The sequence below is a fragment of the Podarcis vaucheri genome, assembly GCF_965113315.1.
Source record: "Podarcis vaucheri genome assembly, chromosome: 7".
NCBI lineage: Eukaryota > Metazoa > Chordata > Lepidosauria > Squamata > Lacertidae > Podarcis > Podarcis vaucheri.
The window spans coordinates 13,693,825-13,717,254 of record NC_138765.1 but is presented as its reverse complement, the minus strand read 5'-3'; the positions used below and the strand labels follow the sequence as shown (position 1 = coordinate 13,717,254).

Here is a 23,430-nt window from a genome sequence, read left to right as displayed (position 1 = left end):
AAGAAGCGGGACACGCCCCAAAAAAGACTTGTAGTGGATTATCGCACCTTGAACAGTGTGACCAAGCCATCGGACTTCCCCATGCCCCGAATCGATGACCTCCTCGCAAAGGTACGGAAGGGCAGCGTGTTCACCAAGTTGGACCTGCGAGGGGCGTACAACCTCATTCGCATGCGGGAGGGAGATGAGTGGAAGACAGCCATGTTCACGCCACTGGGCACCTACGAATATAGAGTTATGCCTTTTGGATTGCAAAATGGCTCCCACGTTTTTCAAGCTTTTATGCATCACGTGCTGGCGGGGCTCCTCTACAAGACGTGCGTCTGTTTCTTGGATGACATCCTGATCTTTTCGGAATCGCAGCAGGAGCATGACAGACACGTCAAGGAAGTGCTGAGCAGGCTACAGCAGCATAGGCTTTACGCCAAGCTGGAGAAGTGCCAATTCGACGTGACGGAGGTGGATTTCCTGGGCTACAAGTTGTCTGACAAGGGGCTCGCCATGGACAGTGCCAAGGTTCGAGCAGTGTTGGATTGGAAAAGCCCACGCAACCGGAAGGAGGTCCAACGGTTTGTCGGCTTCGCGAACTTCTATCGCAAGTTTATCAAAGGCTTTGCTATGCAGACAGCGGCCATCACGGACACGCTCAGCTCCAAGAAAAAGAAGTTCATCTCGACAGAGCAGGCGGAGCAGTCCTTTCAGGCACTCAAGCGTCTCTTCGCGTCGGAAGAGCAGCTGCTTCATGTCAACCCCAGCAGGCCGATGAGGGTGGAGACAGACGCTTCGGACAGAGCCGTGGGAGCAGTCCTGCTGCAGAAAGACCCGCAGGGGGTTTGGAGGCCGGGAGCGTTTTACTCCAGGAAGCTCAGCAAGTCCGAACAGAACTACACCATCTGGGACAGGGAGTTCCTGGCCATTCATGCAGCATTCAAAGCGTGGAGGCACTTCCTGATCGGCGCCAAGCACACGGTGCAGGTCTGCACGGACCACAAGAATCTGGAGCACTGGCGCACGGCACAGTTCCTGAACCAGAGGCAGATACGTTGGGCTGAGTTCTTTGCGAACTTCGACTTCCGAATAGAGTATGTCCCGGGGGACACCAACATCATGGCGGATGCTCTCTCCCGTAAGCCACAGTATCTGGAGGAGGCAACGCCAGCGGCCGCCATGCACATCTTCGCACCGACAGTGTGGGCGTGCGCTGCGGCAACAGTTGACCTGGAGGCGGTGCGACGAGCGTTGCAGGATGACTCCTTCGCGCAAGCAAAGATGGCAGAGGTGCACAGGGGCACGGCGGCGACCGACGAGTTCCAGCTGCGAGATGGATTGCTCATCCGTAAAGGGGCCATCTACGTGCCGGGAGACGAACTTCGCGCCAAGGTACTGCAGCAGCTGCACGACGCGCCACTGCCGGGCACTTTGGCAAGGAGAAGACGGTGGAATTAGTTGCCAGAGACTTCTGGTGGCCCGGAATGAGAGGGGAAGTCGCGGACTACGTGGCGAGGTGTGACACCTGCCAGAGGGCCAAACCAGTGCACAGACCGCCGGCCGGACTGTTGGAACCGCTGCAAACTCCGTTCGAACCATGGGAGAGAGTGGCCCTGGACTTTGTCACGGATCTGCCCAGCTCGAGGGGCAAGACGGCTGTGCTGGTGGTGGTGGACTTGTTCTCCAAGATGGCACATTTCATTCCGTGTGCGAAGGTGGCCACGGCGGAACAAACCGCCAAACTGTTCATAGACCACGTGTTCAAGGTTCACGGTCTGCCGCGGTCTATTCTGTCCGACCGAGGGCGACAGTTCATCTCGAACTTCTGGCAGAAGCTGATGGGCTTCCTGAACGTCAAGATCAACCTGGCGTCGGCTAGACACCCGCAGACCAACGGGCAAGCGGAACGGGTCAATGCCATCATGCAGCAGTACCTGAGATGTTATGCGAATCAACAGCCTGCGACATGGGTGGATTACCTGCCTCTCGCCGAGTTCGCCTACAACAACACGAAGCACGTGTCCACGGGGGTCACGCCGTTCTTCGCCAACAACGGGAGGCACCCCAGAACCTTCCCGGGACTGGAAAGAATGGGGGAGGGGGAGCCGCAGACAGCAGATGCGTTCGCGTCGGAGTTGCAGGAGGTCCACGATCAGCTGCGGCGGCACCTGGAGCTGGCTAAACACGCATACAAGGTACAAGCGGACAAACACAGAAGGGTTGGCGAAGAGATCCATGTGGGAGACTGGGTCTGGTTGGCAGCCCACGCAGTGCCGGCCAGGTCGTTGGCGAAGAAGAAACTAGGGCATAAACAACTGGGGCCCTACCAAGTCGAAGAGCAGGTCAACCCGGTGGCTTTCAGGCTGGCGCTTCCGGAGGGTTCCAGGATGCATCCGGTGTTCCACAGATCGGTGCTCACTCCGTACAAGGCACCTCACAGGTTTCAGGAACCAGGAACGGCACCGAGTCCGCTCCGAGAGAGAACCGGGCAAGCGGGAGTAGCACAGGAGGAGCGCATCAACGAAGTCACGGAGATTTTGGACTCCAGATGGGGGGAAGAGGGGGTAGAATACCTTCTCGCCAAGGAGGGCACCCCGGCCAGTGCCAACAGCTGGGTGCCGGGCTACGCTTTAGACGAACCTCTGCTCAAAGAAGAGTTTCATGCCCTCTTCCCACATAGGCCAATGCCAGCAGACTTTTTCGACGACTGGCTTTTCACGCCCACGCTTTCAGCCAGCACGTTCCGGGGGTTCGACTCGGACGAGGAACCGACACGAGACGCCCGTTCCCCGGAGGGGTCACCCTCGGGATCTGCTTCAGAACCCTCGTATTGGTGGGATGATCGACCAGAGGAGCAGTTCCGCAGAAAGTGGCTGGAGGGTCCAGGACGAGCAACGTCTCCAGACGGAAGCGAGGGAGAGACGGACATGGACGTTTTCGGGGACGACCCGGGTTTCGAGCACGGCGGCACAGAGATGGAAGCGGAGGTGACCGTCGTCGACGAGAGCAGGGAGGAAGAACCGGAAGACTTCAGATGGAGGCCCGCCACGGGAAGCGAACTGTATCCGACATTCGTCCCCCTGACACGGCAGCACCCAGCTCCCGCACCGGAAGGAGGGGAGGGGGGAAGAGGGGGCTTCGAGGGGGGGATGGATGTCAGGGGTTCAGGAGCAGAGGCAAGGGCAAGGGAGGAAACAGAGAGCGAGGGGGAGGAGGCAGAAGAAAAGATGAGTGATGACGACGACCCGAGATCTCCGAGTCTTTCCAGTGAATCAGAAGATTCACAGAAAGGAGCACCAGTGGCCAGGGCAAGGGGGGAGCCTAGGGGGACACCCCAGGAAGATAGAGCCAGAGGGGACTCAGAGGGGAGCAGTTGGAAATCGGGACCAGCATCACCGCCAGAGAGCAGGGAAGAGGAAGGGCGCCAGGGATCAAGCGCTGGCGGCTCACAACAGGGGGGAGGGCACGAGTCAGGAGTGGCCACACCTCCATCGGGGAGCGAAGAAACGGTCAGACGGAAAGTGGAAGGTTGGGCGCGCGCGCCAAGTTCAAATGCACAGGAAAGAGACGCAGTAGGCAGCCCGGAAAGGGAGCCAGGTCCTAAAGCCCGGCGCAAGGAGACAGAAGGGTCGGGGGGTCGGCGTCGGAGGAGTCCCGGAGGGAGGAGACCCCGGGGGGCAGAGGGACCCAGAGGAGAACAGTCAGGCGGAAAAGGTGGAGCAGGGCTAGGATATTAAGTTGGTGTACAAGGGGCGGAGACTCAGACGGAGCTTCGCCGATCTAACGCATAAGACGTAGAGTTGCACGCAGCAGCTTGAGATTGGATACTGTAACTCAATAAAGACTTTTACTTAATGATCGCTGGCTAGCGTGATCCTCTGTGAGCTAGGATCTGGGAGCAGCTCTGACAACATGCAACTTGTCAACACACATTTAGAATATGAACGCCACCTGCACTCTCCTCAGGACACAGGAAATGCTCAGCCCTCTTTTGACAGCATCCTGAGCCCATAAAATATTTCTAAACTCTTCTTCTTCTTCTTCTTCTTCTTCTCCTCCTCCTCCTCCTCCTCCTCCTCCTCCTCCTCCATCACAGATGTTGTTGTTATTATTTTATTATTGCTTATTAAATTTGTATACCGCCCTATACCTGTGGATCTCAGGGCAGTTCAAAACATAAAACTGCAATATAAAAAAACATAAAATACATCATAAAAATGACAATGAAAACAACACATTTTAAAGGGGCATTAGATGTCAATCAGCCCAAGGCCTGGTTGAAGAGGAACGCTTTTGCCTGGCGCCTAAAAGTGTATTATGAAGGCACCCGTCTCAGCCTCCCTGGGAAGAGCACTCCACAAATGGGGAGCCACCACAGAAAAGGCCCATTCTCGTGGTGCCACCCTCTGGACTTCTCGAGGAAGAGGCACACGAAGAAGGGCCTCAGAGGATGATCTCTGGGTCCAGGTAGGTTCATATGGAGAGAGGTGGTCCTTGGGGTATTGCAGTCCTGAGCCGTTTAAGGCTTTATAGGTCAGAACCAGCACTTTGATTTTGCCTGGAAACTAATTGGTAGCCGGTGCAAGTTGGACCAGTATTGCTGAACTCCAATCCCCCATCAGATTACTTGCCCCCCATATAAAGCCCACTCAACTACTTTGATCTGTGGAACTGACGCATTTACAAGTGCCGCATGATGTTCTGCACTTGCAAGGAGCTGATCCCTCAGTGTGGTGTCACTTTGGGACTCCCTGCCCATTGATATCGGGCAGGTGACTTCGTTGGGCTGCTTTTGGCGCCTGCCAACGTTTTGCTGAATCGAGCGCCTCCAGACATGTAGATTTGGTGTGTATTTTAATACGCTGATTTTATTTCAACCGTGCATATTTTTAAAACTGCTGATCTTAAATACAGAAATGAATTAAGCCAGCTTGTTTTTAAATATCTGGTTTTTATTGGCAATCCTCATGCATGTTTTATGCAAACCACTGAAGAGCTTTTGATGATTAAGTGGTACGGAAATCCTCTCTGAATAAAATCAGCCCCATCTAGCGTGGTCAGTGATGATGAGAGGTGATGAGCCCAACCACATCTGGAGTGCCACAGGTTCCCGAACTTTGGCTTACTGCGATACCTTTGTGCCACAGCGAGAGTCTGTGCTGGTGCTCTGTGCCTGCTTGATTTAACCACGGACTGGTGCATATGTGTGCGGGATTGCAAATTCTACAAACTTTGGTCCCAACGGAACAGTAAAAGCAGCGGCTCATTACCCACGTTCTGTATTTCTGGGCATGCATGACCTGTCATCAAATGACAGCACATACTGAAGATCAAACCTTTAGGGATTTTCTGCATGGGCCGTCGCAGCTCTTAATGGAATGGGGAAGCCTTTTAAAAGTTGTCTCTCACAATCTAAAACATCTCTCTGGAGCCTATCCCTGCAGCAGACTTTTTTAAAACAACAACAACAAACAAGCATCACCTTCTTCCCAGGGAATCCTGGGAAATGTAGTTTTGCAAGGCTTCATTAGCAGCACCCTTGCTAAAGAGAAATTTGAAGGATTGAACTGGGCAGGAGTCATAGGAAGTTATAGCGGACCTAAAACCTACCGTACACAACTGTTTTATAGCATTTTGATTTAGCTACTCACTTTCATGATTACTTTGTACTCTTTTTCTTTTGCTGTATGCTGCTGCCCTGGTAGTGTTTGTTTGTTTGTTTGTTTAATGCCACGTTGGCATATACAGAGTTTTTATACGAAGATTCTATCAGCAAAGCTCAATCAGCACAAACTCTCGTTTTGCATAACTTGCACCTAAAACTCAGTAAAGAAGGGGTTAAAAAAGGTAAAGGGACCCCTGACCATTAGGTCCAGTCGTGGCCGACTGGGGTTGCGGACTCATCTCGCTTTATTGGCCGAGTGAGCCGGCATACAGCTTCTGGGTCATGTGGCCAGCATGACTAAGCCGCTTCTGGTGAACCAGAGCAGCACACGGAAACACCGTTTACTTTCCTGCCGGAGTGGTACCTATTTATCTACTTGCACTTTGACGTGCTTTCAAACTGCTAGGTTGGCAGGAGCAGGGACCGAGCAATGGGAGCTCACCCCGTCGAAAGGATTCGAACCGCCAACCTTCTGATCGGAAAGTCCAAGGCTCTGTGGTTTAACCCACAGCACCACCTACTAAAAACATCAAGAAAGGAAGGAGAGAGAGAGAGAGAGGAGAAAGAAAGAAAGAAAGAAAGAAAGAAAGAAAGAAAGAAAGAAAGAAAGAAAGAAAGAAAGGCACATCTGCTTAAGCCTCTCCTTCTGCTCCTATTATTTTGCTAGGGAAAAACAAAAGATTTAAATGGTTAACCAGGCTTGGAATTCCTAAGTTTATGCCTTCATATAAAAGTTGCTTGAATCCGGTCAGGCTGGAGATATTTATAGCAAATGCTTTGAAATTGTGATTATGGAATATTAACAACAACAACAACGATAAAATATCAATAATGTGTCAATATTAGCCCTGATATTTGTTATTTATTTTGTTGAATGTTTATTCATTTTGTTAAATCTGTGTTCTACCCTTCATTCAAAGACCACAACATATATTAACTTTTTAAAAATGTTTAACGGTTTAAACCAATCAATCAATGCAGGTTACTTGTTTACACAGCAGCAATAGGATCTAGGTGACAAAAACCCAGGGTGGCATTATGATGATGATGATGATGGTGATGATGATGATTACTTTTACTATTACTATTATTATTATAACCTCTCTCCTGCTCCAGACCTGCACAGCATCCTCCTTGCTCGCACAAACACCTGGTGTGGGACAGTAGGAGATTCTGTCACGATGCTTGAAGGCAGCGACTTGCACCTTCGGTGCTCTGCAGGCGCTTCAAAGCCCCCGCTCTACGAATGGACCCGAGAGGTGAGAAGACCTTTAGATCTTTAGAGCAGGGCCAGGGAATCTATCTCTGCCAAGGCCCAGCGGCCCGCAGACCAGTTAGTTATGTTATAAAATACATGTTGCAACACGTAAGAAAAATAGCACAGGGCTGGTTGCCAGGTGGAGAGCGGCGCGGTGGCGAAGCTGCCAGCACCTTTGCTAAGCTAAGCAGGCTCCGGTATGGTTTCAGATTGGATGGGCAACTGCGCGTTGAGATTCCTGCATTGGAGTAGGCTGGCTAGATTACCCTCAGCTCTACAACTCTGTGGCCCTTTCAACCCTTGGCTGCTCCTATTGGGATCCAAGAGGAGGCCTAGCCAAGAATATGTGGTTGGGGCAGGGTGGGGGCTTAATGTAGGGGAGGCGAGTGCCTGGGCACATGTGGGGTGCACCAACTCCACTCCCAACCCATGGGTGTTTAAGGGGGATTTTTCCAGCGGAGGCCAAAGTAAAACACTGAATGTTGGGAGCAAGCTAGTTTCTCACCCAAAAACTGGGGAGAAAAGCGCCTGAATATTTTGCCTCATATCTCAGGTTTTGCAAATGCTGTAAACCCTTTTTTTTTTAAGATTAAAGGCTGGCAATTACGATTTCTGCGTGGGGGAGGGCAATTGCCAGCTGCACGCATATAGGTGGCCGTGCCTCATGCCTAGGAAAGCGCCTCATAAGGATGGTCAGCCTGTCAGAAGCTGCTTTTGCACCCAGGCCTTTAAAGCACATAGCTTCCCCCAAGGAATCACGAGAAGGCGTAGTTTGCCCCCCTTCCCAGAGCTACAGTTCCCAGCACCTTGAGTGAACTACAGTTCCCAGGATTCTCTGGGAGGGATCCATGTGTTTTAAAAGTGTGATGGGGGGGGGATGCAGCCAGATCTGTCCAGAAAGAACAGGGAGAAACGGATGCATGAAGCATGTGCAAGGACACATGTCCCCCTCCTGGGTTTAAGCCCTCGCATGTCCCCTTAAAATGCTTGATTAGGACTCAGAGCTACACTAGAACTAATCCTGAAAAGGGAGGCAGCTGAAATGGCACATCTACCCCTTCTATTGGAGAATATAGTTTTAAAATACACACACACATACACACACACACACACATACATATACAGTGGTGCCTCGCAAGACGAAAAGAATCCGTTCTGTGATTCTCTTCGTCTAGTGGTTTTTTTGTCTTGTGAAGCAAGCCCATTGACGGATTAGCGGATTAGCGCTATTAGCGGCTTTTAGCGGCTTATCTGCTGATCGGATCAGCTGATAAGCGGCTTAGCGGCTTAGAAAAAGGGGGGGAGGGGGAAAAACCAGCAGGAACTCGCAAGACATTGTCGTCTTGCGAAGCAAGCCCATAGGAAATTCATTTTGCGAAGCACCTCCAAAACGGAAAACTCTTTCGTCTAGCGCAGGGGTCAGCAACCTGCGGCTCCGGAGCTGCATGTGGCTCTTTTACACCTTTGCCGCTGCTCTGGGGTGGATACTAGCGAGGGGAGGAGGCACATTGTGTGCCCCGACACTCCCCACTGTTTTAAATGTCGCAATGGTTTTGCGGCTCCCAGTTTTTTTTTTCTTCGGTCCAAGTGGCTCTTTTTGTCTTAAAGGTTGCAGACCCCTGGTCTAGCGAGTTTTCCATCTTGCGAGGCATTCGTCTTGCGGGGCACCACTGTATATAAAATAAAAGTTTGTTCAGGTTGATGCACCCTGTTGGGTTTTGTCCTAGGCAAACAGTGTGGCTACTTAGCAACCCTGGAGAAAGGAGTTGTTTCCCCCCACTAAAAGTGGGCTTGCAATATCCTGACCCCTCTGTGCTTTGAAGAACCTACCTGCTCTTTCATTCCAAGGCAGTCCAGTGAGATTTTCGCCCCACAGGGGAGGAAGGGACCCCCCCCAGCCCCAACTCTCCAACACATACGTCAAATGTTTGCCCCTTTTCTCCACAAACAGGGCATTTCCTGGAATCTGCACCCCCCCACACACACACACCATCACTCACTGCTGCTGAGGCAATGTTTGTCAAAAACCCAAGTCCATTGTCTTTTTCCGCCCTCGCCTTATTTGCACATAGTTCGACATGACGATGGAGAGTGCTATTAAAGCCATTGTGCGAACGCAGGGGAGAGCATTTCAAGGTGAAACCGGCTTCTTGTCCAAACACAGTGGCTTTCCACCTGTGAATTTTGCTCCTTCATAGCCACCTCAGCTCCCCCTTGGCCCTGTGCCCATGTTAGCGTTGTGAGGTAAAACACAGATCCAGGAAGCCCGTGTCTACCTCATCGTCATAACAGGCTGTCCTGCTCTTCGTTAACAGGACTCACCCCCCAAAATCACAAGGTGAGGAGAAAAGTGTGGGTCGTACATATTTGGGGATTCGAAGATGGATCCCCAAATGTGCTCGGCCAACATTTCCCCCCTCACTTTGCGATTTGGGGGGGGGGGGCGAGTCCAGTAAGCAGACATTTTGTGCTGAGGGGAGCTGAAGGGGAAGGATACACTCCTTCTTAGAAAGACAAGAGAGCTGTCTCAGTTAAATCCTACTCAGGGTGGGCCTAAAGTTAGTCACGTCCATTGTTTTCAGTGGGTCTACTCTGAGTAGGACTAGCCATTGGCTGCAACTCAAACTTCTATGTCGTCATTCTCTGCCCCCGTTCTACTAGGACGCCTGGCTCCTCAGGGATACCCCAGCCCCTATAACTATTACACACACCCTCAAAGTAAAAAACACACACTAATTTCTGGAATTTTAATTGCGGAAGAGGGGGCGGGGGATGAGTGCAGGCAGTATTTGACTCAGGTGTTCCCAGTGTTGTTAAAGGGTGTGTGTCAACGAATGTAAAGATACTGCAATAACTGATAACCAAGTTAATCTTTCTGTTTGTTGTTGTTTTGTTTAAATGGAATAACTTTATAAACCTATTGCAGGCGACTAGGATTTAGGTTTTTACTGTTTAGCATCTGCTTCTCTTGCCATGCCTAGTTCAGTGCTGAGTTTGCAAATGGCTGGAGGCTTGGATCTTTAAAAAAGTGCTCATAATTTTAACGGGGTTTCCCCCCCCTTCCCTGCACCCCCTCTTGCAGGGAGCCGACTGGGTTGTGGTCTCCAGCGACTTGACGCTTTCCAAGGTGGACCGGGAGCAAGCCGGGACCTACACTTGCCGGGCGCAACACCCCACCTTGCCCCAGTTGACCAAGAGCAAGTCGATCCGTCTGTACGTGGAGGGGAGCGAGCGCGGATTCACCCTCGGTGAGAACAATCCTTCGGCTTCACCCACTGAGCCCTCCCTGAGCCCACGTTTCGGAGGGTGAACCCCAGGCACCCCACCACCCTGGGCTGTGCCTCCCACTTCCTTCCTGAAGGCAGCTGGCACCTCCCTCGTCAGGGACCGTCTTCAGTCTTTACCCCCCAAGTCCTCTTTCTCAAAGAATCATAGAATTGCAGAGCGGGAAGGGCATGGAAATTCCTGAAATGCAGGAATTCTCCCTTTACTAATCCCGTAGCATCACAAACTTGATACAACCATAGCCCAGTCCTGAATGCATCTGTAGGGAAGGGAAACCCCGCTCAGTCCAAGGGGGCTTTATCCCAGTCAGTATGCCCAGGGCATGGGCAAAGGCATGTCTGCTTGCTAACAGGACCATTGGTAGCTGCTAAGCCACAGAAATAAACCGAGCCTCCATGTTTGCAGCTGTAGCTAGTTTCCCCAACACACGGACACAGAAAGTGTGGTTTCTAAGAGGAGTCCACACATGTCACCAACCTGCAAAAGCAGGTTCAAAGGCATGGGCAGAATAATGTCCAGGTGGACATTATTATTGTTGTTGTTGTTAGTTTTTTTCTGGGGGGGGAACTCACCCAGAAGTTTGTTTGTTTGTTGGGGGCCCAGTCACAGTGCCACACACCCCGCCCCAGGCAGTGCCTAAATGTAACGTGATTAATAAACTCAAGCAGTCAATGATCAGGATTAGAAAGGGCCACAACTTTATGTGATGATTGATTTTTTTTTTTTTTTGGCTCAAGCATTGGGTGTAGGCATTCCAGCCTCCAGACAAAAAAAATCATTATTTAATTTTTAAAAGGTACAGGAACTCAGTTCCCCTGAGTTCCTGCTAAAAAAACAGCAACCTTGGTGATGATGCTTACTACTACTACAAGTCCCCTCATCCCTGACCGTTGACCTTGCTGGCTAGGGCTGATGGGAATTGGAGTCCACCCCCATCCAGACGACCACAGCTTCCCTGTCCTCCTTTTCTAAAGGGCTGCTGGTCAGAGGCAGCAACACGTCTGAATGCCAGCCTCTGGCAACTGCAGGAGAGGAGGGCGAGTGCCCCAGGTTCTGCTTACCACTTTACCACGGGCACCTGATTCACTACCAATAACCACTGACCTGATCCAGCAGGCCTCTTCTTGCACCCTCCGCTGAAGGTGCTGACCTGGCTTGCCTTTGTCGTGTCTGCCTTGTTCCCTGCAGAGTCCGTGCTGTCCCTTAGCACCCCAATGCTGGCCCTGGCTGTGGCATTGCCTGCAGTGCTGCTACTGCTGGTGATCTTGGTCTTTGCCTTCCTGATCCCCCGGCATCGGGCAGCTGCCAAGAAGAAAGCCGGCCTGTGAGTACTTTGCGGGGTTGTATTGCTGGGGGAGCTTAATGGTCTGCTGTAACCCTGCTGCAGTGGGTGGGTGGGGTGTTAAAGGGACCCCTGACCATTAGGTCCAGTCGTGACCGACTGGTGTTGCAGCGCTCATCTCGCTTTACTGGCCGAGGGAGCCGGTGTACAGCTTCCGGGTCATGTGGCCAGCATGACTAAGCCGCTTTTGGCGAACCAGAGCAGCGCACGGAAACGCCGTTTACCTTCCCGCCGGAGCGGTATCTATTTATCTACTTGTAATTTGACGTGCTTTCGAACTGCTAGGTTGGCAGGAGCAGGAACTGAGCAACGGGAGCTCACCCTGTCACAGGGATTCGAACCGCCGACCTTCTGATCGGCAAGTCCTAGGCTCTGTGGTTTAACCCACAGTGCCACCCGTGTCCCTGGGTGGGGTGTTACTTCACTGTTAAAGCAGGAGCAGGGAACAGATCAGGCTGAGAGGGTCAAATGTAGCAGCCAACCAGCCATCTCTCTCTCTCTCTCTCTCTCTCTCTCTCTCTCTCTCTCTCTCTCTGGTACCTGGGGTTTTCCATCTCCTTAGCCAGATCCTTCTCCCCAGGCTCCCTCAAATACTTGCACCCCAAGTATTTGTGCATGGGTGGAATGTGTCCTTGATTTCTATAACACCTCTTGTTTGTCTCTATATAGTGAACAGAGAGGGGTTTGTGTGTGTGAAACCTTTACACGCTATGAAAGGGGAGCTTTTACTTTTGTAGCTCCACCCACTTTTGCCTCTGGCCCCACCCATCTCTGGTGTGCAGTCCCCCCAGGAGGAAGGAAATGTGGCCCTTGGGCTGAGAAAGGACAGCTGGCTGTGCAGATAATCCAGTTGCAACCCAAACGGTGGTGGTTTAATTCTTCCTTCCTTGGGGCCTCTTGCGATTAATTGGTTCCATTAATATACACATACGGACGAACCTGTACATGTAGAATGAGCCTGAAAGATGAACCTCCTCCACTGGACTTTTGTGTCAGTCTATGGCAGCTTAATTTCTTTTTTTTAAAAAAAAGAAAAAAGAAAAACGTTTTGCACTCTTATTCAAGTGATGGAGAAAATGAAACCCGAATGCTACTATCCACCTTTCTCTTTCCAGGGAAGACTCCGGCCAGCGTACCCCAATCTACAAAGGCAGCCTGGAGTCTGTGCCTTCCTCCGTTGGAGATACGCATCCCCTGGTGATGTAATAAAGAAGACACAGGTCAGCAGAAGTGCAAAGGATGTCTGACGCCATCCCCTTTCCTGTCCATTCCCTTCCTTTAATCCAAAGGTCCAAAGTCCTGTAGGGGCAGGTGTTTGCCTGTTTTTGACGACTCCTCAGTTCGGAATTCCGTAGGGGATCTAGAAAGCAGCGCAAAATCTGGGGTCCTCCTGAGAATATTTGCAGCAGTCGGCCTCTTGGTCATTTATCAAGGGCAATCTGTTGTGGCATCCGTAAGTAACAGCTGTGCAAATGCTCCTCCGTGTGGACACAGGAGGGTAATGCAGGCACGTTTCAGGCAAGGGTGAAGTAGGAATGGCTGAATCGGCCCAGTTTGGTTTCTCGTCATTCCTCGCCCGCCCATCTTGAATTTCCTTTTTTTTCCATTTCTGCTAGAACACTTTTTTTAAAAAAAAAGCCCACATGAAATTCATATGCATTTTCAATATTATTCCTCTGGATATATATATATTTGTGTAGGCTTAACTCTTCATGTGTGCCTTTGGGGAGCGTTGAAGTCAACTGCGTCAAAAATGTGGAGACATTCGCTTTGCATATTGGTTTGGGAATTGCATTTATACCCTAATCTCCAATTTAAAGACCAGTTGGCCGGCCCCACCATTAGGGTGAGGCAGTCACATGGGGCAGCAGCTGCTGGGAGGTGAGGCAGCAGCAAGGGGTCGGAGCTTTGTGTGCCACACAACACCCCCACCCTCGACCCACTAAGCTACCCTCCTGCCCTGAGGCAGGATAAGAGGACACCATCCAGTTGTCAGCATTGAAGTGAAGTTAAGTTTCCAGTCCAGTTAGTTCTGTACTTGGCAGTGGGAAGACACCTTGTTGTTCGTCTCAGGCAGTTAAAACTTCTCAGGCCTGTCCTCCTGAGTATAGCTTGGGCAGACAGATATAGCGGATCGTGCCCTGTTCTTTCTCCCTCTCCGCTGCCCCAAATCTGCCTCCTGAGGTGCTCGCCTCAGCTTGCCTCACACAAGGACTGCTTCACCCTTGTGTGATAAGCGGCACTTGCCAGAAATCTCCCCCCCCTTATTTCTGTAGAACCATTAAAATATACAGAAACCTTCACCTCATATGCAGCTATACTAAGATGGATGCTGCAAGCAGCCCAATCCGTAACCGCGACTTTAGCTTAAAAGACGTGCACTCACTTACCACGTTGCTACTTAAAATATCACTTCCTTGGGGTACCTTTCCTTACCCTCCAGCTCTGGTTTAAATATTTAAGCAGCTGGCTGGATGCAGCTGAAGAAACAGATCCAGAATAATAGGAGAACCGGAGATGTAATGAAGGACTGCTCAAAATTAGGGGAGTCACCGTAGGGATGGGGGAAGAGGTCTAGAGCAGCACATGGCTGTCACTGACTGTTTTCATTCTCAAGCCGTGTGTGAGTGACAGGACCAGAGCTAATATATTTTTTATGGGGAGGGGGTTAAAAGAAAAAAAGGTGCAAGTATTTTTACCTTGATAGAAATGTTGTAGGTCCCAGCATAAAATGGCTACTGTGGACAGCAAGAAAGAGAAGCCGCTAATTTGTACGGGTCATAAAAGAAACACCATCACAAAAGAAGCCCTGGGTATAGCCCACACTTCTTTTTGTCCTGCTTCTTTTCCCCTGGGGGAAAACGGCTCTTTAGTGCTCAGTCAGAGCAATTGGCAGTTCAGATTTCCCTTGGATTGCTGTTTGTTCCGATCAATCGCTAAAGAGCAGGCTTTCCCCCGGGAAGGAACGAGGCGAGAGGGAAACCGCTTGGGCCTGTGTGCTTTCTAAGCATGCCACAAAGGAAAGTGTGTGTGAGCCCCATGTGGCCCCCTAAGGGAGAATGCCCTATTTGCCTGCAGTTGGTTGCTGCGTTCCATTGGAGAGGGGAGGTGCCACTCAAAGTGGGGTGGAACGGTGCCAATGCTGTGGCTCAGCCCGCAGTCGTAAGATTTCACAACATCCTCAGCTCTTTTCTTTTCTTTTCTCCCAGGGTGAAATGGATCTCCCTCCTTTCTTTTGTCACTTTCAAGATCCAGCTTCTTCGGAAACTATGGGATGGTGGGGATGCTAACAATGTACAGCGGTTATTTTTGTGTATATGTTTGGGGCAGTCATTGAGTTGTTGTTTTTTGGAAGGAGGGAGGTTAGAGCTATCGAGACCAAAAATGTAAGGGGCGATGGTGATACTGAAGTGTGTATGAATCCCCCCTCCCCTTTCTGGGTTACTTGCTCTTTGCAGTTCTTCCCTTCATGAGGTTGAGATGTTCTTTTCTGCCAGCGGACTGCTTTTCGACCTTTTGCTTGTTCTCGCAAGTGTTGGCCCCTTCCGGTTCAGAGGGACACATGCCACCTCGGAAAGCGGTTTTGCTTCCGGTCGACTGGCGAGAGTTAGGCTCAGCGCCACTGCAGAAGGTCTGTGCCCTGCGGGATTTAAAAACAAATAAACCTGGCCCCTCAAAGCCAGAACTTGCCCCCTAGTTCCCCACAGACTGTTTCACTTGCCAAGAAGGAAAACCGGCACAAGAGTGTGGCTGAAATTTTTTTAAAGATCCTATCCAGGACAGGAACTTCCTGGGCTCCTTGATGAGGAAAGGCATGGTATAAATTATATATGTAATATAATATTAAGCTAAGTTTAAACGCTTTCTAGAATCCCCAGGCAGCAAAGAGGGGCTCCCCTCGTTTCTTCCTTCCGAGAGCTCTCATCCTGGAGTCTTGGGGGCACTTGCCATTGCTGTTTCTTTATCTCTTTCCACAGCAGACTCTGGATTTCTGCCTGACACTGCAAAGAGCAAGGCTAAATAATTAGTAGTCACTTTGTTCCTGTAGCGATTGTTGAGGAGTTCTCCCACTTTGGGGGAGGGAGGGGGGTTCTGCTCCTTGCTTCGAAACGTAACCCCCGCTCAGGGTTCCTTGGGGTTCTTCCTTTCCGTGCCTTCCTTGGCCTCCGCTGCAGTCCTGCACCAAAACGCACAGAGCCTTCTTGCCTGAGCTCTGTGCTAGTTCCGAGACCAGGAAGCGGCAAGATGTGCCTTGGAATTTCTGTTGTTCCTCGCTATTATTTGCATGCTAACACGCGGGGGGCGGGGGTTGTAAAGAGGAGCGAGTGTATATCATGCTTGTCTCTGCAGCACGCAGTTTAAATGTCCCCCTATCCGGCACTTCCTTTCATCAAAATAAAAAATAACAAAATCTTGCAACAGTGGCTGTTTGGAGCATGCGGCGGCGGGGTTCCCCCCTCCCCCTTTTATCACCAGTGTTCTCCATGGGACCCAGGGGGGATATAAACCAAGCCAAGCCACGGACGGGCACGGCTTCTCACCACTTCTTCCAGAACCAGAGCCATAAAAGGCCTCTCTTGGAAATTAAGTCCTTGTAAAAACACCACCATCCCCCGTGTCTGCATATAGGTCAGAGGCGGAGGCTGTACATCACGCAAAATCGGCAGGCAACGCGTTCACCCTGGGCAAAGGGCGAGCAGGATGGTGCAGTGGCTGCAGCGTTAAGAAACCGACCTGCAGCTGGCTTTCTGTGGCGGCTGTTTCCCTGCTGGGGCAAACTAGCTCTTGGTCTGTTTTGGCTCTGGCGCATGTTACTGTGCTGGTCTTTGTAACAATTAATTTTATTATTTATACCCCGCCCTTCTGGCTGGGTTTCCCCAGCCACCCTGGGCAGCTTCTGGCACATATAAAAACAATAATGAAACGTCCAACCTTCAAAACTTGTACTCTGCATAGAGGCAACTGTTGTCCCAGCTACATACATCTGCACACACACAAACCACCTCAAAGGTGGCAGAGCAGGATATGGCTTGACATTTTTAATGCTCCAATTCAACTAGCTCCTTGTATAATCCCCGTTGCTGTATTGACTAAAAATGGTGCTCACAGAGTTGGGAGGGACCCTCCCAGGGTCATCTATTCCAACCCCCTACAATGCCGGAATCTCAACACATCCAGTTTGAAGCAACACACCCCACCTAGTCCTGGGTTAATGGCAGAGCAAGCAGTACATTGCAAACCTCTTCCCCAGAGCGTTGACCCCAACTGTAATGCAATCTACTGAGAAGTACAGTATAAATGCAATTGTTACTTAATAGAAACTCAAAGTGCATTCAGTGAGCTCTCCCCAATCTAGTGCCCTTCATCTGCTTTGAACTGCATGTACGCTGGCTAAGCATGGTGGGATTTGTAGTCCAAAATGTCTGGAAGGCACTAGAACAGGCTTCCTCAAACTCAGCCCTCCAGATGTTTTTTGAGACTACAATTCCCATCATCCCTGGCCACTGGTCCTGCTAGCTAGGGATCATGGGAGTTGTAGGCCAAAAACACCCGGAGGGCTGAGGTTGAGGAAGCCTGCACTAGATTGATGTTAAAGCAGAGTTAAGCGGTGTAATGAGGAGGCTTCTGTTTTTGTCTACATCAGTGTTTCCCAACCTTAGGCCTCAAGCTGTTTTTGGACTACAACTCCCATTATCCCTAGCTAGCAAGACCAGCAGTCAGGGATGTTGGGAACTGTAATCTGAAAACAGCTGGAGAACCAATGTTGGGAAACACTGGTCTACATGGATGTAAGATGATGCTCAGCATATTATTTCTCCTGCCATAACCCTCTCTCTCCAACTTGTGTGAGGTCTTGTAAGATAGTTTGGGACAAATGGAACATGCTTTACTCAGCAACTTGCAGTCACACCTTAGCACAACTGCCTTTGAGCTGGAGGCTCCATGTGTTTAAAAACCTCCAAGGAAGAAGAGCTCGCCACCTTCCAAAGTAGTCCATACCACTGTCAAACAGCTCTTAACACCAGAAAGTTCTTCCTAATGTTTGGTCATAGTCTCCTTTCTTGTAATTTAAATCCATTGGTTCAATCCCTCTGGAGCAATGAGAAAACAAGCTTGCTGCATCTTCCCCAAGATACTTCATAGCCCTTAGCTGACCCTGCTTTGCCGTTAAAGACAATTTTTTTACTATAAGGGACAAAGATTGCCAACACGCTCAGTGTAGCTTAAAAGATGCCTCAGTCATTTGCCGTCAGTCATCACTGCCCAACTATCTCTTGCAGTAATTTCATTTCTCGCTGAATCCCAGGACACGAGACGCAAGAGGGTTTTGTGCCAGCAGCTGCAATCCTAACCCCACTTTTCGGGGAGCGAGCCCTACGGAATGCACCGGGACTTCCTTCTGACTACAGCTCCCAAGTTCCATCCTCAAAAATGACAAGTTGATTTGAAGAGGGGAGGGCATAAGATTAGCACAGTGGGTGCCCTCCTTCCCTGCCCCCAGTGCCCAGTAGGGAGCTGTTTGCAGAGAGAGAGCGGTAAAAGTTAATGTGGGATGTAATGCATGCAGCACAGTCTTATGAGCTGTTGCCATTTGATGGCCGCCATGAAAGTTGGTGCCCATGACTGCAAAAAGAGAACAGAGTTTCTGCAAAAGGGGCAGAGGCGGCACTGCCAGGCAGCCTTCTAAGCCAGCTTGTTGCAGAAAGGGAACTTCAGTCGCAGATGCAAGCCGGAGAGAGAGCTGTGCCCCACAGTTTGCATTGCTAAATGTCCTCCCACTTCAGTAGGGCTTCCTGTGCTTTGGACAGCTGTAGGACAGGTTGTCATCCAACGGGTGAAGCTTTCCTCTCTGCCATGTCAACATCTTGTTTGTGAAATTCAGCCTAGCCCAGTCCTTCCCTTCTCCATCTCTACCAAAAGGCACCATTTCAGCTTTCAGGAAAAAGAGGGATGGGGTGGAGGGTGGAGTGCGCTCAGCTTCCAGCAGCGGGGAAAGGAGTGATTGACAGCAAGGCTCAATTTTCTCTTGGATGTATTCAAGATTAGATTGCAAAACTGCAGTGCATTTTAAGAGGATGTGGCTACATCATCATCATCGTCGCCAGAGAGAGAGAGACGTGATCCTGAAGAATAATTACACGCGGATGGAAACACAAGAGGACCGCCCCCCCCCTTCTCCCTACTCTCCCTCCCAAATACTGAACCCAAAGAGGGTCTGGTAGAAAGTAGACTCAACTGCTCATAGTCACGGCAGGCTGCAAATTTATAATGCCAGGTAACCCACAGCAGATTCCTCTCCCATGCTTCGCTCCCTTCCTACTGATGATGCTCTCCTGGAGGTCTTCGTCTCTCTCATCACCTTGCACTTTGTTCAGATGCTGTACCCTGTTTCCGCAAGGCCCAACCTACCCCAGCCCTCTCTATGGGGTGGTACAGCCCTCAGTTGCTCTTCTATCACTCTTCTCTTCCCCCCGCCTCCAGGGAAATAAGTATTGCTACTTTATTTCTTTCTGGTTCACCTGAGTATCATAAAATTGTAGAGATGAGAGAGACCCTAAAGGTCCTCTAGTCCAACCCCTCTTGCAACGCAGGAATCTTTTGCCCAACGTTGGGCTCGAACCCTCGACCCTGAGACTAAGAGTCTCGTGCTCTCCTGGCTGAGCTATCCCAGTCAAGCCGGCAAGCAGGATTGAACTTCCCTGTATCACCTGATGGAATACAGAGTTCAATCCTGTTTTCTGAAGGGCAGGTTTTGGCTGCATGTCTCTATGCTCCACACCAGGCATCGCACAGGATGTCCAGTGTGGGGCAGGTGTTTGGGGCATGGAGGAAACAGTCCCATGGGACACATGGGGAGGTCTGGCAGACCGCTTCTGGCACAGAGGCTGACCGTTCCCCACTACTGCTTTAATCAGGGACATTGCAGGGGGTTGGACTAGATGCCCCTTGGGTACATTCCAATTCTAAGATTGATTTATTTTTTCATCAAAAAGGGGAGGAAGGGGCTTATCGGAGGCCTGGTACAGAAGACCTGGGGCTTGAGGCCCCTGTGCCTGTCACTCTCCTTTTATCAAAGTTCAGCCCCAACTTTTCCTTGAAGTCTCATCCCTCATCGCCAGCTGACGCAGAAGCTGAAACGCAAGGAAGGCTGCCTTGCCCTCTCCTTATCCTTGCCTCTCCTGCCCCACTGTCTAAATTTAGGCTGCCAATTCCTCGGGGCAGGGACCTGCCTTTTGTCTGTGTGTCGATGTGCCATGCAGCCTACGCTCTGATGGAGCTCTGCGTGCAAATCAATGAAAACACAGAAAACCAATTACCGTCCTAATTCTAGGTTTGCTCGAGAGACATGTTCCTGAAGAGGAAGCGGCAGAAAGGTCCCACTCGCCGCCTGCTTTTCCTTTTCCAAGAATCTCGTTCCTTGCAGCTCTCTCGGTTCACAGCTATGGCCTCTTGTTGTCTCTACCCTAAAGAGGCCGGGGAGCCCTCTGTCCCTCCGTGGCGTAATCCCATCATGCCCTGCCCATTCTCCCTGGGCAGCACTTGGTTCTAATCTCAGGACTCTCCCTGGACGACAACACTAAAAAGGAGCATGTTGCTATACCCAACGGTGCAGTGGTCCAGGGTTGTGCAGGGTCAAGGAAGGACACGGGTGGTGCTGTGGTCTAAACCACTGAGCCTCTTGGGCTCGCCGACTGAAACGTTGGCGGTTCGAATCTGTGCGATGGGTTGAGCTCCCATTGCTCTGTCCCAGCTCCTACCAACGTAGCCATTCGAAAGCACACCGGTGCGAGTAGATAAATAGGTACTGCTGCAGCGGTAAGGTAAACAGCGTTTCCGTGCGCTCTGGCTTCCGTCATGGGGTCCCATTGCACCAGATGCAGTTTAGTCATGCTGGCCACATGACCTGGAAAGCTGTCTGTGGACAAACGCCGGCTCCCGCGGCCTGAAAGCAAAATGAGCGTTGCAGCCCCATAGTCGCCTTTGACTGGACTTAACTGTCTAGGGGTCCTTTACCTTTAGCAGCAGCAGCAGAAAGAGGCGAAGGAGGAAGTGGGAGCGAGGCAATGGGGTCGCCACCATCACCATCCATGTCCCCACCATGGAAGGCTGTGACTCTCTGGCCCAGCGGGCCTCCAGCCATCCTTCCTGCCGGCCATGTCAAATGAAAACAAGGAGAAAGTGAGCCAGGACTGGCCTGAAGAGAACTTGGCAGCTGGAAGAGACTCTGGGTGGGGAAGGGTGTAGCTTGTAGGGTGCAGGCAGGCCCGTAGGGGGCTGGAGTTTGAGGGGGGGGGTCGAGGAGGTTATGGGGGTCAAGTTAGCTGGAGCTAACTGGGCATCATAGGTGGGGTGGGGGGTTGTCTGTAGCATGAAAAACTTTAATAAAAATCTTAACGTGCCAAAGAAAAAAGCCCTCTTTTCCTAGTGATGCTGCAGTAGAATAGAATGCCCCCATTTTCCTCTGAGGGATATTGGAGGGTATGTCAACGTAGCCACTATTCAGTCTAGTCAGGTTCTCTACATGGGGAGGGGGGGTGCGTCTTGTCCTTTGCCTCAGGTGGTAAAACATCCCTGTCTTCTTATCCGCTCGGCATCTTAACCGGTCGCTTTGCTCCTGCCCCGACAGTGGCTGGGGGCTGATTGGATTAGGCACCCAAGGAAACCCTCTCGACCAAGAGGCCAGGAAGACACTCACCTAGCTAATGAGCAGAATGAGGCTCGTTAGGAACAATTTGATTCCGAGATGAGTTTGCTGCCCCAACGATCAGGCGCCATCCATCTTTGTTCTGCCGGTCGCCGTGACATTTGGGATTCGGGGACAGATGGGCCCAGCGGCCTGATTCGGAAGAGGCTGGAGAAGAGCTGCACGTGGGCCTTCTCAGACGATTACAGGTGGAAGGCTAATAAAAAGGGCCAAGGGACAGGTAGGTGCTTTTATTCCGTACCGCAGAAGCCAGGTAAAGGAGCGCAGGCAGTTGTTGTTTTTTAACCAAAACTGAGAAGCAGGGGCTACTTAAACTTTGCGCTAAAAATGGGATGGTATCCATGTTCTACCTCCACTGGCAGGAGCAGAGTGTCTTTGAGTACCGGTGGCACAGAAGCACAAGTAGGGATACAGCTCTGTTGGAAGAGCGTGAGACTCTTAATCTCAGGGTTGGGGGTTCGAGCCCCACATTGGGTCAAAGATTCCTGCATTGCAGGGGGTTGGACTAGATGACCCTTGGGGTCCCTTCCAACACTACAGTTCTATGATTCTTAACTGTTGTGCACAGGCCCTGCTTTGGGGGCCCTGGCTTCTTCCCTCCTTGTCCCATTGTGTGCTGTGGTGTTGTTTTTTCAGACCGTAATCCTGCAGGTAGAGACTGCCTTGTTTTGATTGCCTTTGAGCTGCTCTGGCAGCCTTTTGGCAGAAGGTAAAGGCAAAGGGACCCCTGACCATTAGGTCCAGTCGTGGCCGACTCTGGGGTTGCGGCGCTCACCTCGCTTTACTGGCCGAGGGAGCCGGTGTACAGCTTCTGGGTCATGTGGCTAGCATGACTAAGCCGCTTCTGGCGAACCAGAGGAGCGCACGGAAACGCCATTTATCTTCCCGCCGGAGTGGGACCTATTTATCTACTTGCACTTTGATGTGCTTTCGAACTGCTAGGTTGGCAGGAGCAGGGACCGAGCAACTGGAGCTCACCCCATCGCAGGGATTTGAACCGCCAGCCTTCTGATCGGCATGTCCTAGGCTCTGTGGTTTAACCCACAGCGCCACCTGCGTCCCCTTTTTGGCAGAAGAGCAGGGTACAAATGCTCTAAGCGATCATCATTGTCACCATCTGGCTGGCCAATGTGAGGACAGGATGCTGGACTAAATAAGCCACTGGCTGGAACCATTAGGGGGCGCTTCCATAAGCTCCAGATGCCCCTATTTTCGAGGGATAGCCCCAGAATTACGAAAGCCATTTCTGATTTGATCCAGGAATCTGCCTGTTTCCCCCACCAGTGCCAAGCTCAGGGCAGAGGAAGAGCCAGTGCTTGTCTCAAGCATTGGTGGCTGTGGCAGTGGGCTGTGGCAGTGGGCATTCCATGGCCTCTCTGTGGCCGCCACTGCTGGCCTCCTCCCTTGGGCAGCTCATAGTGGCTGCTGGAGAGCAGGCAAGGAAGAGGACAGGCTGCTGCCTGATGTGCTGGCTCTGAGGGGAAGGCAGAGGGCAGGGCTGGGTTGGAAAAAGGCGGGGGGGGCAGAGCAGGATGAAAGGAGTCTTGATTTAAAAATAAAAATGCTTTGTGCGTCCGCATCTAATCTTGCCCCTTTTCCAAAAGAGCCAGTGTGGTGTAGTGGTTAAGAGCTGTGGACTTGTAATCTAGTGAACCGGGTTCACATCTCTGCTCCTCCACATTCAGCTGCTACCTTGGGGTAGTCACACTTCTCTCAAGTCTCTCAGCCCCACTCACCTCACAGAGTGTTTGTTGTGGGGGAGGAAGGGAAAGGAGATTGTTAGCCACTTTGAGACTCCTTCAGGTAGTGATAAAGCAGGATATCGAATCCAAACTCTTCTTTTTCTTCTTCAAAATTAATTTATTCGTGTGTTTTTCTTCTTGTAAATCTACCAATGAATAAAATAAGATAAAATCTGGATTCATGTTTTGTTTTTTCAGGATAGTGGAGGGCATGTGTGCTGTGTCCCATAGGTGTGGTGACTCTCGTCCTTCTTCTGACAGGAAATGCTCTGTGGGGTGGGGGGACCAAAATTGGGGGCTGAGGAGGGTCAGTTGGGGGAAGTGAGACATGTCCTTATTTTCATCTGACGAATGCTGGAGGGTATGTATGTGCTTCTTAATGCTCTGAGAGCTTGGATGTGAGAACAACGGCAAGGGCCTTCAAACAGCTACTGTCTAGAAACA

At 51.0% G+C, this 23,430-nt stretch overlaps 1 protein-coding gene across 3 annotated transcripts in view; it reads left to right on the top strand.

Moving 5' to 3' along the window:
- LOC309537732 (basal cell adhesion molecule-like) overlaps positions 1 to 15,957 on the top strand; it is a 37,554-nt gene extending 21,597 nt beyond the window's left edge. For all 3 annotated transcript variants that reach the window (XM_082232709.1, XM_082232707.1, XM_082232708.1), the window contains exons 5-9: positions 6,770 to 6,912; positions 9,994 to 10,159; positions 11,385 to 11,520; positions 12,654 to 12,758; positions 14,748 to 15,957. In XM_082232709.1, the coding sequence (XP_082088835.1) occupies positions 6,770 to 6,912; positions 9,994 to 10,159; positions 11,385 to 11,520; positions 12,654 to 12,744 (536 nt within the window). In that variant the 3' untranslated portion in view covers positions 12,745 to 12,758; positions 14,748 to 15,957. The remainder of the gene's footprint in view (positions 1 to 6,769; positions 6,913 to 9,993; positions 10,160 to 11,384; positions 11,521 to 12,653; positions 12,759 to 14,747) is intronic.
- The last annotated feature ends 7,473 nt before the right edge of the window (positions 15,958 to 23,430 follow it).